The 20,408-nt window shown below is 40.7% G+C and overlaps 1 protein-coding gene across 1 annotated transcript in view; it reads left to right on the forward strand.

Annotated features, from left to right (window-relative positions):
- Positions 1-20,408, forward strand: part of SEL1L3 (SEL1L family member 3) — a 64,486-nt gene that overhangs the window by 24,224 nt on the left and 19,854 nt on the right. The window contains exons 8-14 of the mRNA XM_073646571.1: positions 3,023-3,155; positions 5,537-5,680; positions 10,889-11,088; positions 11,217-11,396; positions 12,340-12,459; positions 16,639-16,779; positions 17,386-17,448. Coding sequence (XP_073502672.1) covers positions 3,023-3,155; positions 5,537-5,680; positions 10,889-11,088; positions 11,217-11,396; positions 12,340-12,459; positions 16,639-16,779; positions 17,386-17,448 — 981 coding nt within the window. The remainder of the gene's footprint in view (positions 1-3,022; positions 3,156-5,536; positions 5,681-10,888; positions 11,089-11,216; positions 11,397-12,339; positions 12,460-16,638; positions 16,780-17,385; positions 17,449-20,408) is intronic.

Genomic DNA, 20,408 nt, shown 5'->3' on the forward strand with positions numbered 1-20,408 from the left:
CCACGGTGACTGTTGGGTTGTGGGCGGGGTCACCCCGCGCATCACACCCGGCATCAACCGCGCGCTCTGCCTCTCCCCATTCATTGGGAAAGCGCGCGGTGAATGCTGGGTGTGACTTGGTGGGGCAACCCCACCCACAACCCAGCAGCCACCGCGGGGACCCCAGCGCTGAATCACGCCTCAATAGACGGGACGTCAGCGAGGGGTCATGTGCTACCTATGAGCAGTCAGTGATAGCGCCACTCACAGGCAGACAAAGCAGAGGGAGGTAATTATAAAGAAGTTGCTTTTCATCATAAAAACGCTTTGGCATATTTTAAATGGTAGTAGACAACCCCTTTTAAGTGACCAAGAAATGGGAGGCATGGAAAATAGGACCATGTGAAAGGGCAACCAAAAGCGCAAACATAGAGGGAAAAGAAAAGACAGAAAATGAGGAGACCATAATAAAATCAATGTCTATAAAAATATGAACTTCATTGTGTAAAATGTCACCGTAAAATGTGAGTCCAACAGTGAGGAACAGCATCATAAGCAGTAGGTGAGGACAATACAGGCATATGGAATGTTTACTGCGATATTTATTTATTTGTTTTACTCACTTGTATAGCGCCATTAATTCCACAGCGCTTTACAGACCTCATCATTGCTGTCCCCTTTGGGGCTCACAATCTACATTCCCTATCAGTATGTCTTTGGACTGTGGGAGGAAACCGGAGAACCCGGAGGAAACCCACGCAAACACGGGGAGAACATACAGTACAGACCAAAAGTTTGGACACACCTTCTCATTTAAAGATTTTTCTGTATTTTCATGACTATTAAAATTGTGCATTCACACTGAAGGCATCAAAACTATGAATTAACACATGTGGAATTATATACTTAACAAAAAAGTGTGAAACAACTGAAAATATGTCTTATATTCTAGGTTCTTCAAAGTAGCCACCTTTTGCTTTGATGACTGCTTTGCACACTCTTGGCATTCTCTTGATGAGCTTCAAGAGGTAGTCACCCAAAATGGTCTTCCAACAATCTTGAAGGAGTTCCCAGAGATGCTTAGCACTTGTTGGCCCTTTTACCTTCACTCTGCGGTCCAGCTCACCCCAAACCATCTCGATTAGGTTCCGGTCTGGTGACTGTGGAGGCCAGGTCATCTGGCGTAGCACCCCATCACTCTCCCTCTTGATCAAATAGCCCTTACACAGCCTGGAGGTGTGTTTGGGGTCATTGTCCTGTTGAAAAATAAATGATGGTCCAACTAAATGCAAACCGGATGGAATAGCATGCCTCTGCAAGATGCTGTGGTAGCCATGCTGGTTTAGTATGCCTTCAATTTTGAATAAATCCCCAACAGTGTCACCAGCAAAGCACCCCCACACCATCACACCTCCTCCTCCATGCTTCACGGTGGGAACCAGGCATGTAGAGTCCATCCGTTCACCTTTTCTGCGTCGCACAAAGACACGGTGGTTGGAACCAAAGATCTCAAATTTGGACTCCTCAGACCAAAGCACAGATTTCCACTGGTCTAATGTCCATTCCTTGTGTTCTTTAGCCCTAACAAGTCTCTTCTGCTTGTTGCCTGTCCTTAGTATTGGTTTCCTAGCAGCTATTTTACCATGAAGGCCTGCTGCACAAAGTCTCCTCTTAACAGTTTGTTGTAGAGATGTATCTGCTGCTAGAACTCTGTGTGGCATTGACCTGGTCTCTAATCTTAGCTGCTGTTAACCTGCGATTTCTGAGGCTGGTGACTCGGATAAACTTATCCTCAGAAGCAGAGGTGACTCTTGGTCTTCCTCTCCTGGGGCGGTCCTCATGTGAGCCAGTTTCTTTGTAGCGCTTGATGGTTTTGCAACTGCACTTGGGGACACTTTCAAAGTTTGCCCAATTTTTCGCACTGACTGACCTTCATTTCTTAAAGTAATGATGGCCACTCGTTTTTCTTTACTTAGAATTTGTATTATGGCAAGAAAAAAGCAGCTAATAGTCTATTCAGTAGGACTATCAGCTGTGTATCCACCAGACTTCTGCACAACACAACTGATGGTCCCAACCCCATTTATAAGGCAAGAAATCCCACTTATTAAACCTGACAGGGCACACCTGTGAAGTGAAAACCATTTCCGGTGACTACCTCTTGAAGCTCATCAAGAGAATGCCAAGAGTGTGCAAAGCAGTCAACAAAGCAAAAGGTGGCTACTTTGAAGAACCTAGAATATAAGACATATTTTCAGTTGTTTCACACTTTTTTGTTAAGTATATAATTCCACATGTGTTAATTCTTGTTTTGATGCCTTCAGTGTAAATGTACAATTTTCATAGTCATGAAAATACAGAAATGAGAAGGTGTGTCCAAACTTTTGGTCTGTACTGTACAAACTCCTTGCAGATGTTGTCCTTGATGGGATTTGAACCCAGGATCCCAGCGCTGCAAGACTGCAGTGCTAACCACTGAGCCTCGGTGCAATTCTATATAATGTGGCAAAATAAAACTAAGTACTCAGAGGAAATATACCCATAATAAGTCCTCTCCTGCTGGGGCGACATTATCCCTGATGTGCGTTTCGCCGCAATGCCTCCCTCTGGGGAGTTTAAGTTGGGGGTGGGGGTGGGGGATAGAGAGTGTCCATATACCTTTTAATGAAAGGAAGTGTAGGAATGATGTCTCTCATTGCTGAATGTACAGCTAAATCCTAAATTGGTGACTGCACACGATCACAGTGAGGAGTAGAAGGAGATCTGTTTTACTCTAAAACGTCATTTCCATGGTCCACTAGTGCACAAATTGACCCAAGTATGTCCAATTGATATATTTCTATGAGGCTGTCATGCTCTGGTTGGGAGACCTGCGGTCACTCTGTGCATTAGGGTCTGATCTCACAGCAATTTGCACTAACATCTGAATTAGCCCCCATAATGACGTTGTGTGTATTCCCATTTTTAAATTGATGTTATGCGGGGGAAACAGACCAAACCAACCAGGATTTTACAACAATAATTGCTTTTTGTGCCATTGCAGATATCAAACCCTCTCCCGGATGATAAGATTTACCGTCAGATAGAAGAATATTACAGCAGGTGTGCGCATATCAGAAATATAATTCTACCACATCTCCGTATTCTACAGGAGAGACGTGACCTGGAGACTAAGTGTGAGTACATGGAATTGGTATATAGAATTCTAGTCTCAATCATATGTTAAGTATATACACACGTGGTCAAAATTGTTGGTACCCCTCGTTTAATGAAAGAAAGACCCACAATAGTCACAGAAATAACTTGAATCTGACAAAAGTAATAATAAATTAAAAATCTATGAAAATGAACAAATGAAAGTCAGACATTGCTTTTCAACCCTGCTTCCACAGAATTTAAAAAAAAAATTAAACCCATGAAATAGGCCTGGACAGAAATGATGGTTCTTCTTAACTTAATATTTTGTTGAACAACCTTTTGAGGCAATCACTGCAATCAAACGATTCCTGTAACTGTCAATGAGACTTCTGCACCTCTCGACAGGTATTTTGGCCACTCTTCATGAGCAAACTGCTCCAGTTGTCTCGTGTTTGAAGGTTGCCTCTTCCAGACGGCATGTTTCAACTCTTTCCAAAGATGCTCAATAGGATTTAGGTCAGGGCTCATAGAAAGCCACTTCAGAATAGTCCAATGTTTTCCTCTTAGCCATTCTTGCTGTGTTTTGGGTCATTATTCTGTTGCAATACCTATGACCTGCGACTGAGACCAAGCTTTCTGACACTGGGCAGCACATTTATCTCTAGAATCCCTTCATAGTCTTGAGATTTCATTGTACCCTACACAGATTCAAGACACCCTGTGCCAGAGGCAGCAAAGCAGCCCCAGAACATAACAGCTTCCCCCATGTTCCATAGTAGGGATAGTGTTCGTTTCTTGATATGCTTCATTTTCCATCTGTGAACATAGAGCTGATGTGCCTTGCCAAAAACTTCCATTTTTTGTCTCATCTGTCCATAAGACATTCTCCCAGGAGCTTCGTGGCTTGTCAACATGTAGTTTGGCAAATTCCAGTCTGGCTTTTTTATGTTTTTTTTCCAACAATGGTGTTCTCCTTGGTCATCTCCCATGAAGTCCACTTTGGATCAAACCACGACGGATGGTGCGATCTGACACTGATGTTCCTTGAGCTTGAAGTTCACTTTTAATCTCTTTAGAAGTTTTCCTGGGCTCTTTTGTTACCATTCGTATTATCTGTCTCTTTGATTTGTCATCATTTTTCCTCCTGCGGCCACGTCCAGGGAGGTTGGCTACAGTCCCATGGATCTTAAATTTCTGAATAATATGTGCAACTGTAGTCACAGGAACATCAAGCTGTTTGGAGATAGTCTTATAACCTTTACCTTTTAACATGCTTGTCTATAATTTTCTTTCTAATCTCCCGAGACAACTCTTTCCTTTGCTTCCTCTGTCACCAAACAGCACAGTGAGTATCAGTAGCCCTATATACAGGCCCACTGACTGGTTACAAGATTGTAGACACCTGTGATTCTAATTAGTGGACACATGTCCCTTTTGTCACATTATTTTCAGGGGTACCATCATTTCTGTCCAGACCTATTTCAAGAGTTTAATTTTTTTTTAAATTCTGTGGAAGCAGGGTTGAAAAGCAATGTCTGACTTTCATTTGTTCATTTTCATAGATTTTTAATTTATTACTTTTGTCACAGTTATTTCTGTGACCATTGTGGGTTTTTCTTTCATTAAACGAGTGGTACCAACAATTTTGACCATGTGTGTATAATGAACAACTTCTGGACCAGAAAAGTTTTTATTCCTTCAGAAAGATTTATTTTTTAATGCCTTTTTTTTTTTTTATCTTCCAACATTCAGGTCATCATTTTATTTTTACTTAATCAGGCTGTATGGGGTCTTGTGTTTTATTTTTTTTTGTTGAACCAGTTGTCACTTGTTAGGTAACTATTTTAGAGAACATTCATTTTTATAAATTTATACTGTGGGGAAAATGTTTTTTTTTTAATTTGTATGCTGTTATATTAAATAGTGTTATGAATTAGACCGGGTCCTGCAAATTAATTTGCACCAACTCTATCGGCCACGTTGGTAATCTTTTGACTACTGGACGGGATCTTGGATTACTACTTCCAACTCCCAGCATCCTTGACTCTTCTTTCATTAGCTGGCCTGGCATGAGCCACGGATGATGGGAGGTGGTGGGAGCAGGGCTCCCAGTTGCCGATGGACCTGGATAATAATTTATTACAAATGTACTATTCCAATTGCTGCAATTATGGCGACAGCTGTTGTGTAGATATTATATGTTGTATTCCAGTTTAATAATTTAATATTTATTTATTGTAAAAATGTGCCGTAATCACTTTTTTTTATTCTATTTATTTTTTAAATCCTTTTTTTCCTCCCATATGGATTTATTTTTATGATTTTTCAACTTTTTTCTTATTACAGTGTAATATGCTAGTATGTACATACAATTTATAGAAATGGTCTTCAGAGTTGCTGTTAATGTAATTTATTACAGGTCAAGCAGAGAGTTATTATAAAGACCGTTATCTAAAATATGAAGAGAGACCAACTACTAAGATGGATCCTTGGACACAAGAAGAACGAGAAAAATATAGCAATTTGTTTTTGATGCTGAGCGTTAGTGATAGTGTTTCCTGGGGTAAGTATTGCATTATGTTTATTAATTCCAGTTTTGCCCTATATGAATGTATTCTGAGTGATCATAAATAGATTGAAGTACAGTGGACCTCGTGTATTAATACAGTGGAGTCGTATGCCATCAGTCCAGTGGCATTCCCCATGGCCTGCCGCTGTACATGCCTCACTGAATAGAAACGAATTTGTTCATGACAGGACAACTGATAACTCAAACATTTCTGCAAGTAAACTCCTCTTTTAAGATTTTCATCATTTTGTTTTATTACAAAATTAATTACAAACCATATTTACTTGGTTCAGTGCTTTTAAAAGATATTAAAGAGTAACCGTCATTTAATTTTTACTACATAAATGGTACACATGAAAATAAGAAACTTTGCAATATATCTTATCAGAGAAAGCTGATTTTTGTCTCTCATCCAGGACTGATATTTCATTCTCAATATTCTCAATAAAACTTTGAGGCCTGTTTCTGCATTTTTTTTCAGGTTTATAGAATTCAATAGAAGAAAGAATTCACTTATTTTTCTGGTAAAGTCACAAAAAGAAATTCACAAACGTGGCTAAATAATTCACCAAGTGTCCCAATGGGCAGTGAATCAGTGATACTCAAATCGGGTGAAAATGCCAAGAGCCTGAACTTAACTTCACAATTCTAAAGTTCTAAAGATTTAATTTGCAAGAGCAGGACATAGCTGCATCTAAAGAATTAATGGGCAAGAAGGGGACACAGCTGCTTGTAAAAGGGTAATCCTAAAAAAGAAATCTGCCTGAAAAGAGTTAATCTGAGTCTTTCACTAAATACTGTGCAAGAGGATTCACCTCCGTTGCTGTTGCTAATCTCCTTATCCTACATAATTCACAAGAATCCATTTTAAGTTGCCTCAATATTATATTATAGCATCCCTCATTAAATAAGACAGCAGCACATATGGTATCTTCCAGCTCAAACACAGGAAGTCTCACACAGCTGTAAAGAAATAATGAGACAGTGCAGAGCCCTGGCTTCAGTCTCACATTTCTTAAAATGCCATAGCTGTTGCTACTAAATCAAAAGAACTTTTTAGTTCTCCTAATTAGATATACTGTACTGGAGAAAGTTTTTATATTTTGGTTTTCTCTTTTATTTTGGTTTCCTTTATATTTCGTTTAGTTTTCCAGTAGGTAATCCGTTTTCTTTAACCCCCTTTACCCCCGAGGGTGGTTTGCATGTTAATGACCGGGCCAATTTTTGCAATTCTGACCAGTGTCACTTTGAGGTAATTACTCTGGAACACTTCAACGGATCCCCCTGATTCTGAGATTGTTTTATTTTGACATATTGTACTTCATGATTGTGGTAAAAAATTTTCGATATCACTTGCATTTATTTGTGAAAAAAATGGAAATTTGGCGAAAACTTTGAAAATTTTGCCATTTTCAAAATTTGAATTTTTATGCCCTTAAATCAGAGAGCTATGTCACACAAAATAGTTAATAAATAACATTTACCATATGTCTACTTTACATCAGCACAATTTTGGAACCAAATTTTTTTTTATTGGGGAGCTATAAGGGTTAAATTCTTCCAACAAAATTTACAAAACCATTTTTTTAGGGACCACATCACATTTGAAGTCACTTTGAGGGGTCTACATGACAGAAAATACCCAAAAGTGACACCATTCTAAAAACTGCACCCCTCAAGGTGCTCAAAACCACATTCAAGAACTTTATTAACCCTTCAGGTGCTTCACAGGAATTTTTGGAATGTGGAAGAAAAAAATTAACAGTTTAATTTTTTTCACAAAAATGTTACTTTAGACCGAAATTTTTTTTATTTTCGCAGGGGTAGCAGGTAAAAATGGACCCCAAAATTTGTTGTGCAATTTCCCCTGAGCATGCAGATACCCCATATGTGGGGGAAAACCACTGTTTTGGCGCACGGCAGGGAAGGAGCGCCATTTGACTTTTTGAATATAAAATTTGCTTGAATAATTAGCAGACGCCATGTTGCATTTGGAGAGCCCCTCATGTGCCTAAACAGTGGAAACCCCCACAAGTGACACCATTTTCGAAACTTATCTAGATGTGTGGTGAGCACCTTGAACCCCCAGGTGCTTCACAGAAGTTTAGAACATTGATCCGTAAAAATAAAATTTTCACATTTTTGCAACAATAATGTTTTTCAGCCTCCAATTTTGCATTTTAATGAGGGTAACAGGAGAAATTGCACCATGTAATTTGTTGTGCAATTCCTCCTGAGCATGCCGATACCCCATATGTGGGGGGAAACCACTGTTTGGCGCACGGCAGGGCTCGGAAGAGAAGGGGCGCCAGTTGACTTTTTGAATGTAAAATTTGCTTGAATAATTAGCGGACTCCATGTTGCATTTGAGGAGCCCCTGATGTGCCTAAACAGTGGAAAACCCCCACAAGTGACTCCATTTTGGAAACTAGACCCCTCAGGGAACTTATCTAGATGTGTGGTGAGCACCCTGAACCCCCAAGTGCTTTACAGAAGTTTATAACATGGAGCCATGAAAATAAAAAAAATCAAACGTTTTCCACAAAAATGATGTTTTAGCCCCAATTTTTTTTATTTTTACAAGGGTAAGAGGAGAAAATGGACCCCAAAAACTGTTGTGCAATTTCTCCTGAGTACGCCAATACCGCATATGTGGGGAAAATACAGTGTTTGGGCACACAACAGATTTCAGAAGGGAAGGAGCACTGTGTGACTTTTTGAACGCAAAATTGGCTGGAATTGAGAGCGGACGCCATGTCGCGTTTGGAGAGCCCCTGATGTGCCTAAATAGTGGAAACCCCCCACAAGTGACTTCATTTTGGAAACTACACCCCTCAAGGATTTTATCAAGGGGTATAGTGAACATTTTGAATCCAGAGGTACAACACACAATTTGATAACATTGGGTCATCATATTGAATAAGTTGTCATTAATCTTGAGCGCAAGTGCTCGCTGCTTGAGTTTGCATCGGGTACTCAGGTATGGACCATGTATCATTCGTGCTTGAGTGACATGCTCGAGTCCCCGCTCGCGTGTTTCATGGTTATTAGACACCCAAAAAAAACCATGCGGGGATCGCTCGTGCATGGCAGGCAATCCCCGCGAGTTTTTTTGGCCACAAAGCATACGGGGCGTTGACTCGAGCACCCGCGATACTCAGTGCATACCCGAGCACCCAATGCAAACTCAAGTAGCGAGCACTTGCGCTCAACACTAGTCAAAAAATCCTAACCCTAACCCTAACACTAGCCCAACCCCAACCCTAACACAACCCTTACCCTAGAGTTTATTTTTTACGCCGTTCCTCGTGCGGTATAAGTGATTAGACGACTTTATTCTTCGGGTCGGTGCGATTACAGCGATACCAGAATCATATCGGGTTTTTATGTTTGGCAGATGTCACACACTAAAAGACCCATTTTTTTGTAAAATCTAGTTTTTGCATCGCCATATTTTGAGAGCTATAATTTTCCATATTTTGGCCGACAGAGTCATATGATGGCTTGTTTTTTGCGGAATGAGTTAACGTTTTTATTGGTACCATTTTCAGGCACTTGACATTTTTTGATTGCTTTCTATTCCGATTTTTGGGAGTCAGAATAAATAAAAACCAGCAATTCTGGAATTGTTTTTATGTTTTTTTTTTTTATGCTGTTCCGCTTGTGGTAAAATTAATAAGGCAGCTTTATTCTTCGGGTCAGTACGTATACAGCGGTACCACATTTATATAGTTTTTCTATGTTTTGGCGCTTTTACACCATAAAAGCTATTTTATAGAAAAAAATATTTTTTTGCATCGCTTTATTCTGAGAGCTATAACTTTATTTTTCTGCTGATGGAGCTGTATGGCGGCTTGTTTTTTGCAAGACAAGATGACGTTTTCAGTGGTACCATTTTTATTTATATTCGTCTTTTTGATCGCGTGTTATTCCATTTTTTAATTGGCGGTATGATGATAAAGCATTGTTTTTTGCTTCATTTTATATTTATTTTTTTTACCATGTTCACTAAAGGGGTTAACTAGTGGGACAGTTTTATAGGTCAGGTCGTTCCGGATGCGGCGATATCAAATATGTGTACTTTTATTGTTTTTTTTTTGTTGTTGTTTTTTCATAATAATATTTATTGATGGGTACATTATATTTTTTATTTTTGGTGGATTATTATTTATTTATTTTTTTAACACTTTTTGGACTTTTATTCTGTGTCCCACTATGGGACTTTCACTTTTTTTATTCGGATTACCTGTATAGCACAGGGATGGAGCACCATCCCTGTGCTATATAGACTGTCAGTGCTGCAGATGCCGAAGATGCTTTGGTCATGCACTGTGCAAGACCAAAGTATCTTCCTGCTGTCTGGTGACCTGGATGTTGTCATGATGACATCGGATCGTCATGGCAACATTCGGGAAGCTGCGGCAGACAGCGCTGGAGGCCAGGAGAGGAGGTGAGTATTGCGATCACCTCCCCTTGCCCCTGCAATGCTGCGATCGACTTCGATCGCAGCATTGCGGGGGTTAATGTGCCAGGAGCTGTGCAGGCGCGATCGCCATATGACCTAATAATTCGTCATTGGTCCAATTGGCCCAGGTCACCATGACGTACTATTAGGTCACATGTCAGAAAGGGGTTAAAGAAGTCCCTACAAAATATCTATCTCACAAACTGTCATAATAACCTATCCATTTAAGTATACTGTATTAAAATATGTACGGATTGTGGTCTTCCCCAGTTTCCAGTTTTGCTCCGGTGCTGCTCTTGCCCACGTGACCTACAAACAGACCAAGTGGCTTGCTTCGAGGTTTAGGTGTGAGCCGGAAGTCACTTTCTCTATGTACTGTAAGTCAATAGTCGCTTGTTCTGACATTCCATAGATTTACAATAAAGGAAGTAGCTCCGAGCCACACAATGGTCACTCTGTGAGCCGTCAAAGAGGAGTGCTCGCATGGGAGCGGTTAGGCTCTGGAAACTGGAGTAGACTGCTTTTGGTAAGGATAGGAATACACTTGCTCGTCATCACATAAGTAATTAGAACAGTTTTTGAAATAAATACTTTATTGGGATTTCTTCTGTAAGTAAAAGCAAATAGTACCTGTTCAATTTTTTGTGTTTTCATTATCTAACAATCTTTACCAGCCCCTTTTTTAAAGTTAAAAAACTGTGTCTATTGGTAAATTTTATTTTATTTTTTTTTTTTAGATTTTTCTAGTGATTTAGGCATCCAATTTGGAAAATATATATTTGAGGAAACTTTGAAAAATTTGTCATATAGTTTTCATCACCTCAAAGATGCTGTGCCCAATTTCCTGGATGCCAGCTGCAGTAGATACCATAAAGCCTCTTACCTACTCGGTGTCATGTATGAAATTGGTCTTGGTGTACCTGCTGATCCAGCTGAGGTGGGTACAGTCATGTGAATCATCTCTTTATCAGTTTGTATTATTTCAGCTTAGGATGGTTCTAAGAGTAATTAGGGATGTGGTTCATGACTTTTGACATCTCTGTGTTGACCTTCCTCTGTTTCTAGGCTCTGCTCTACAGCCTGGTTGGGGCACAGGGAAATGATAGGCTTGGTCTACTGAAGCTTGGCTATAAGCACCTCCAAGGAATAGACAATCATACCTTGAATCTAGATGTTGCCTTCTCTTACTATATGAATGTTGCAAAAAAGACGCCAAAGGATCGATTGTCAAGAAATGCAGAACAAGTAATGCTATTTCTCTCACTTGAAATCATACGTTATCAAGATGTTAAACTCTGAGGTTTGATACACCCTTGAGTCCTCTTTCTCCTCCTACAGTCTCACCTCCTTCATTGCTCCAAATTATTAAAATCTCCCACTAGAGATGAGATGATGAATAATGGACTGTTGCTTTTGCAAGCCCCATAAATTGACACTCGCCACAAGGAGAAATGTTACCCCTTAGATCCCTGTCAGAGGACTCTCACCCAGCCAAACCAGTTCTCCTACTTTGCACTGATGAGGGGTAAGCACCCTGAAACAAGTATCTCGAAGTGGAGTTTCTGATTTGGTTTCTTATCTAAAGTCATGTAAAGGGTCAATATTGATTTTTTAGGATTACTACTTCCTATAGTTGGTACTAAAGTTCCTGTACTCTAACTCTCTGAAGAAGCTATTTGCATATGACAATCTTTAACGCTGAAACCATATGAAAAAGTAACTGCCCCCTTATAATAAATATTGTTTTTAGCAGCATTAAAGGGGTTGTACAGGTCAGGACTCACATAGGTCCTCAGTATGCGATTGGTAGATGTCCGACACCTGGTACACACTGATCAGTAGATAACTGCTCCAGCAGCAGACGGATATAAGCAAGGTTTGGCACCTGCTCCTGTCTACTGCACCTCATCTCCTATTAAAGTAAATGGGAGATGAAGTGCAAAAGCAGGGACTGACCACTAAGCAATGCATGGACCTGCGCTGTTCTGTCTCTGTACATTGTTTCCACCCGACTCACGCCTGATTGGCGCCGGTTGTTGGACCCTGACTGTTTTTACAGATTTTTCTTTATTTTTTAGTCCCCTTACCATACCACAGTGATTTCAAATATTAATCTACTTCTGTTAGGCTCTGATGGAGATGTGTCTATCATGGTTAATACTTTTCCAATATTATTTTTACTTTTAAGGCATTTGTGGAAACCATAAGATTAATGGATGAAGACATATTGAAAGAACAGACTAGAGAAAATGATGACCTATTTTTATGGCTTAAACAGAATGCAGAGAGAGGAGATGTGTATTCCCAGGTAACCGAGACGTCCAGACTTTACTATCTTTAAAGAGAAGCTTTATTAAAAAATGACATATAGTTTAAAACAGGTTTTTGTATTTTAAATATATTTTTGGGATTTTTTTTTTATATATCTCACAATCTGCATGAACAACAGAAATCTTTCAATTTTCACATTGTCCACCGGGGCTTTACTAGACTCTGACTTCCTATTGTTCAGGAAATGACACATGCACATTAGCCACAATCATCAGTCACCCTATTTTTTTGCATTGAAGCATCTAATGAGCGTGTGCAAGGAGGAGGAGGGGGTGAGCTATGACATCACCTATAGTGATTTGTGGATACGTTTGTCATCAGCAGTGTATAGAGATGTTACCTGTCATTGTATTCCTGCCTCTGATGATAAGGAAACTCCTCTACATCTTCCTGAAAGCACAGGAAAAATGAGTCTAAAAGAGCTCTAGCAGTCAGTGTAAAAACTACAAGATTACTTATTTTGTTTGTTTTTTTTTTGAATAAATATTATGATATGAATTTTTTTTTTCCAATTTTGTCTTATATGTAGTATAAAAACCTGATTTAAACAATATCCTGTTCTGATGATGTCTTCCCTTTAGCATTATTACTATTATAAAAATCAATCAAATGGAGCAGCGAAGTTATCTGTTTACTAGGGAACAAAAGACGGATTTCATTCAGTCCAAGCATTGTATGTAAATTAATTATAATTAATTTACATACAATGCTTGGACTGAATGACACCCATCTTTTATAATTATTGCATTGAATTACCATAGATAAATGTATTTTTTGTCTGGTATGAGGATGTACTATGTGGATAAATAATAGCTGCTATGAAAGAACAGTGGAGCCATAGTCCAGGACTGCTGTGCTCCCCAGAGCTCCTCACACAAGATTTATGGCTTTTCATGTACATCCCTGTTCACATGGGGGCTCTCAATCATTAGTGACGTGCTAGAACTGATTATTGGGCTCATAAAAATACAGCAAACTCATCACTATGAGTGCATTGTATTCTTTCTTAGTGACTATTACCTGTTTGGTAGTCAGACATATTATAATAGTATGCTGACCTTTAAAAATGATCTGTCAACAAATTTTACAATGCAAACCGTGCACATTATGAAATAGATCTCATAGACCTTATGAGGCTGGTGTGCTTATTGTGAAAATTCATGTGAGTATAGCTGTATAAGTTCGAGTGTATTCATTAAGCTAAATGTGATCTCCACCCTGACAGCTGCAGCTTGTACTGAACTGTGTGAGATTTCAGTAGCAGCAGGGAGGAGGGGCACTGAGGAGCGGTCAGGCATGATGGGTGGGCAGATATTAAAGGGAACTTGTCAGCTGCTCTAGCCCCATAAACTGCCGCCATGTCTGTATTTATTTCAAACTTTTCTTACATTTTAAAAAGCCCCTTTTGTGGCTTAATGATTAGCTTCATACTCGAGCTATGCAAAGTGTGCGCGTGCGTGGGATTTCCTGAGCGCTGACGGAGATGTCCCAGGAAAATCAACGCCCACTGATTAGTCACCCGCTGATTTGCATAGCTAAGGTCGCAAGTTTATAGTTCATTCTATAGCTATCCACCAATCAATTAGCCACAAAAAGCGGCTTACTAGAATGTTGGGAAAGGCTGAAATACAGACATGGTGGCAGTTTAGGAGGACTAGGGTAGCTGACAGGTTCCCATTAAATTTTGCTCATGAATACATTTGATCCCAATCTCTAGCTCGATTATACTGTTATACAGCCACTCTGAAATGGATTTTAAAAGCAAGTACACCAGTCTAATCAGGTCTAAAAAGTCTAATAATGTAGGCCATTTGTTTTGTGGAAAAACTGTTGATGGATGTTCTTTAAATAGTATAATATATTTTGATGCAAATCTGGTTAAAATTTATAATTATTCTATTTATTTGAGTGACCCACACTCCTCAACATTGAGAATGCAACAACTAAAAAGGAAAAGTATGGAGTTATGATAACTACAAGATCGATTAGACAGGTTAATGATATGCAAGTGATGAAAAACTGGAAGCAAAATTATCAAAACATCTCGATTTATTCAGTATTGAGTATGAGCACCATATGCAGAAATCCCCGCACTTACACACCTTAGCTGCTATCAATGAGGCTATTAATGGTTGTCTGATGAATGTTCTGCCACACTGGATACACTTGTGGCCCTCAAATTATCAAGATTTGATGCTGGCGGCTCCGTTTGCAATTCCCGACCAATGACATCCGAGATGTCCAGGTCATGGCAGCATGTTTATGCCACACAGGCTGCTCACAGTAGCATGGACTGGTGTTGTCAGGTTGAAAAATGGCTCCTGAGACGCTTTGTAGAAATGGCCGTGCTGTTAGTGAACCTGGAAAAAAGAAAAGAGGGGCTCGACTACCTTACATTGTCATCACCACACCATAATCCTGGGAGTAGGACTGGTGTGACGTTCTCTTCCTGGCATTGCCCATGTAATCTCTGGCTATCATTGCATCCAAGACGGAAGTGTGACTAATTACTGAAGAGGATAGACCTCCATTCCGTTCTTTACACCATGATGGCCTTTGAGAGAGGTGGCGTAAGGTCAGTGGAACATCTGTAGCTGGACGTCTGGCTCTTAGCCCAATGTCGTGCAAACACCTTGTAAAGGTTTGTATAAACACTGTTTGATGCTTTTAGTCTCTGTATGTGACGTCAAATTTCACCTGCAATACAACATTGAGCAAGCGTGGAACCAGTGGTACCACTGGCATTTCTCCAAAGTGCCTAAGGAGCCATTTTTCAACACAAGAACACCATGTTGCTGTGTGGCCTAAATGGGCTGCCATTGCCTGCAGAGTCTCTGGACTTCTCTCCCATCGAGCATATGTGGGACATCATTTTGCTTTCATGATTGCTAATCACTTTTTTTACCTTAACTTGGGTACTCTCATCTTTTAAACTAATGACTTATAGCTAGGAAATACCATAATTCTGCATTGTACCACTCCCCAGCCACCAGACTGTGCAGGGAACCAGCAGCAATGCACCAATTGATAGGACGGCTTTATTTCCCCGCATGACTAAGCAGGGAAGAAAGCTACTAATCTAGCAGCATGTCCGCCCCTTCTTTCTCCTGATTGGTGGTCCTCCATTAATCACTAAGTGATAGTATTTGCAGTTCCATTTAGTTGTCCACTGTGTAAAGGTGGAGGAGATGGCGTAACATCTCTCTGAAGACCTCTAATGTTTTATTGTGTGCAAATTTTATTTTATTGCATATTTTATCCTCCTGGAGGCTGCAGTTCCTATTAGTTAGGGGTGACAGGGTTAACTGTAGGACCGGCCCATAGTTGGGGAGGAGTAGTGGGGGCTAGTGTGTGAGTTCCTGGTTTTAGGAGTTAGTTGAGAGTCAAGAGAGAACAAGAAATGGCACCCACACAGAGTTCCATCATCACTGAGTGTGTGTGAAAGTAACAGACCGGCAAGGGAGCAAGTAATTTAGCAAGCAATCCTCATAGCAGGCAAGTTGGGACAATAAAGCTGGAAGAGTTAAAGAAAATCTCCATGTTAGCTAGAGCTGGAGGTCTGCAGTGAAGTAATACGGAGTCAGCCAGGCTGGGGCACATCCGTAAGGTGGTAGCTAGTGAGAGCTCCCTTGTACCATTCACAAGAGTGCAGCTAGGGTCCAGTGGGCACAGCGTAACACATTGACCCGTGTGTCCCTGTACCGGGAAGATGAAGGCCCTCAGCGTAACCTGCTATGCAAATGTAACGTTACACGCAAGTGATGTGCCGCCGTCCGAAACTGTTTATGCACAAACCTCTGTCATGTAATGCAGAAGAAAAAGCCAAGCATTGTTCCTGCTAACCCCTTGTATACTGTATATGTTCTAACCTCAGTAAACAAGACTTTATTTTTGCAAACCTTCATCGGGAAGTTAAAGGGGTCCGGTGCCGCACGAATTGTGCCAGAACGTATCCTGAAGGTATCTGTAACAGAAACTCAACTGCATGCACACACCCAGGGAACCCCTCTGCAAGGTGTTTAGGGTGGAATTAAATGTCGGCGGAATTCCCCCTTTACACACAGCACACGTCTTGTTTAGGTTTTAACGTGTTTTTTTTTTTTTAAACAGTTTAAGCATATAAGGTAATTGTGCCGATGTTTGCTTTGTCATCTAGCACAGACTGGCGCAGATGCTTTTCTGGGGTCAGCAAGGAGTAACGAAGAACACTAGAGCGGCCATAGCATGGTATGAGCGAGGGGCCCTGGAGAACGAGGAGCCGGTGCTGATGTACGATTATGCTGTCCTGTTGTTTAAGGTGTGTCCACTGTTACACAGTATTGTGCAAGCACATCAGTAGCCATGTACAAAGACAATAGAAGGTGTTTCACATTTCTGAGTCACTCTGTGACTGGAGATTGCTGAATGCCAATGACTATGTGAATTTGCTCAGCAGGAGGCCTCATTCAGACGTTTTTTTTTTTTTGTTTTGTTTTTAGTCTTTTACACATGACCTAAAAACAGTGCAATTTTTATCAAAGTGTTAGATCTGATTTTCATCCACTTTTCTCATATGCAAAAAAAAAAATAAACATTTCCAAACTTCCCCTACTCAGTAAAAAATGGACATCACTCAAATGATAAACACTTGGATGCCATCCTCATGTCCTTTTTTTAAAGTATCCGTTCACATAAATATGTAAATTTGATCAAAGCTCAATAACGGACATGCCTGTTTTTTTTTTTTTTCACAATTTTTTTTTTACATATTTTATGCTTGAAAAACATGGATGTACATGAAGAAAAACAGACGTGTGAATGAGGGCTTACTTACATTTCAATATTAGAACATGACCTAGTCATGTGTCCTGTTCCATAAAAATAATTCATGTAGGTATTACTGATTTTTTTTTTTTTTTTTTAGGGTGACGGTGTCCCAAAGAACGAAAAGCTGGCATTAAAATTAATGAAGAAATCTGCCGCAAAGGTAAATGTATGTTTTAGGGCTCATTCAGACGTGAGTGATTATTCTCAGATGCCTAAAAAGCTGACGGAGTTTCTTCATAGTTTTGGATTATATTTTCATCAGTGTTTGGTCAGTGTGTCCATTTTTGTCAGTTTCAACAGTTTTTAAGTTTTCTCCGGCTTCTCTTATCAAATATGAAAATCGGACAGTAGTAGGATTGCACTCAGACGGCTGATTTTTTTTGATTTTTTTTGTTTTGTTTTCATGGTCTCATAGCTTTGAAGTAAAGAGTTTGATCGTGAGTCAAATCAAAATCGGACATGTCTCCATGCTTAGGTGCAGACCACTCGGCTCACAAAACATGGACATGTGACCAGCCCCATAGACTATAGTGGGTACAAGTTCTCCAGGACAAAAACATGGATAGAAGTCGCATGTGATAAACTGATGTCTGAATGAGCCCTTAGGCTGGGGAGATGCCTCGACTTTGGCTGCCATGTACGGCACGTGGCCAAAGATCGCTGTATGCTACATACGCTGCTGCTACATTGCAGAATAATGCCAGGGAAAGGGGTGGCATTTGTGACCCGCAAAGTTCCACAACTAGCAGGATGCAAACATTCAGAACAATTTGGATTTTTTGTGACTTGTTTGCCGCTGTTGTGTTGCCTTGCACATTGCAATGTAACCCCATCGACTTGCACTGTGCTGCAATGTACCAGTGGCGTCATTGATCTTTGGCCTCAGCATAAAAGGTAAATATTTTTTAAATAAATTTAGCTTTTTCCATACCTTATATCTCTTAAGATCTCTGCTTGCTTTAATTCAGTTGGAATCTACATAATTTACTTCCTTGGATAAAAATGTGTCCAGATCATGTGATTGACAACGTGTCACATAATCAGATAACTATAGTGTAACTGCAACGAGCCGTGCAGCTGAGTGTCCGTCACATTACCAGGACAGTTTCTTTTTTAGCCCTTTAAAGGGAACCTGTCACCAGGTTTGTCCCATGTGAGATAAGACCAGCACCTTTCATCCCTCATATACAGCATTCTAATAGGTCGGTCCGATAGGCGTTGCGGTCCTGGTCCGGTGCCTCCCTTCTTCTTGTGATGCCGTCCTCCTTCTTGCTTCATGTGAATGACGCGTCCTACGTCATCCACACAGTCTCCCTGGCATCGCGCTCCTGCGCTGGCGTACTTCTCTGCCTTGTCGAGGGCAGAGCAAAGTACTGCAGTGCGCATGTACCAGGAATGGTCAAAGAGCCCCGGAGCATGCACACTGCTGTACTTTACTCTGTCATCTGTCAGGGCAGAGAAGTACACCTGCGCAGGAGCTCAATGCCGGGGAGACTATGTGGGTGACATAGGACGCGTCATCCAGACGAAGCAAAAAGGAGGACGGCATCGCAAGAAGAAGGGAGGCACCGGACCAAGACGAGTGATGCCTCTCGGACTGGACCGCCCTGTAGGTGAATATTACATAAGGTATTTTTCCTGTCTTGCAGGCCAGATTGGGGGGCAGCAGGATGGCTCAGTGGTTATCATTGTTGCTTTGCAGCGCTAGGGTCCTGGGTTCAAATCACACAAAGGACCACATCCTCCCACATTCGAAAGACATACTGATTGGGGCTCACAATCTAGATTCCCTATGGGGACAGTGATGATAATGTCTGTAAAGCGCTGGGGAATTAATGGCACTATATAAGTGAGTAACATATATACAGTATTATAGAATTCTGTATATCAAGGCTGAAAGGTGGTGGCCTTACCTCAAATGGAACAAACCTGGTGACAGGTGACATCCCTTTAAATGATTCAATACTAATTGTAATTGTAGATGTCCTATACACAAGAACATTTTTAACCCAAGGTAATCTTTGTATCTGCGTGTGAGAATTCATTATTAAAGGACGGAAAATAAGACTTTGCATCAGCCAGACACTGATAAAATGTATGTAAGATTTTTGGTTGATAAACTTGAAATAATGCATATAATAGTTGTATATCCTGTAAAGTCTATACAGTACACGGTTAGGGACTAGGTTTACACTATAAGATTTGACCCTCAATTTGATTATTTTGATTGCAAGCAATTGTACGAAAGGTTTTATTCAGCTGCTCGTTAAAGCAGTTGTCTTTGACTTTGATAACTTATTGATGACTTATCCTTAGGATACATCACCAATGTCAGACTGGTGGGGTCCAACTCACAGCACTCCCTGATCATCATAGTTTAGTGCATGGCAGCTGAGCTGCAGTACTGGTAACGGCTACTACAAAGTGCACTGAGCTGTGGTGTCCGGCTGCGCATATTGTTTCCTTAGACATACTACTACTTCTCTGCATGTTGTAGAAGATAATCACTAGTCATGAGCACAAATGCTCGTTACTCCGGTTTGTTGAGGGTGCTCAGGTATGCAGAGTATCACGGGTGTCGGAGAGAGATGTTTACGTCCCCGCACCCCCATGTTTTGCGGCTGTTAGACAACCACAAAACATGCGGGGATTGCCAGTGTTTGTCAGACAATCCCTGCTTATTTTGTGGCTAACAGCTATGCGGCCGTGGGGACTTGAACATCTCACTCCAGCACCCGCGATGCTCTGTGCATCCCGAGCACCCTCGACAAACTCAAGTAACGAGCACTTGCGCTCATCACTAATAATCTCCGCTTTTCAGGACATGTGTAGAAGAAGCAATATGTCTCCTGCACCTCAATCAAGATGACTGCTAGGAAATATACGGCACTCCAGTGGTGTGTAGAGGTGCTCAAGTAGGGTTTCCAGCCTGTAACTAATGAAGATATCACTTGGCACGCAGACAGTATTGCGGTGAAAATAGTTTGTCTATTTGACAATCTTTTTTTTGTTAAACGTTTTTGGTCCCACACTTTGGACCTTCGTCAGAACTGATTGCCCCTGCCTCTGTGTCGCATACCCAGGTGCTACATCTTGCAGCACCCCCAATCAGTTTAGATG

This window comes from Phyllobates terribilis, unplaced genomic scaffold, assembly GCF_046119375.1.
Source record: "Phyllobates terribilis strain yellow unplaced genomic scaffold, ASM4611937v1 Scaffold_1__5_contigs__length_1240528914, whole genome shotgun sequence".
In the NCBI taxonomy this organism is placed as follows: Eukaryota; Metazoa; Chordata; class Amphibia; order Anura; family Dendrobatidae; genus Phyllobates; species Phyllobates terribilis.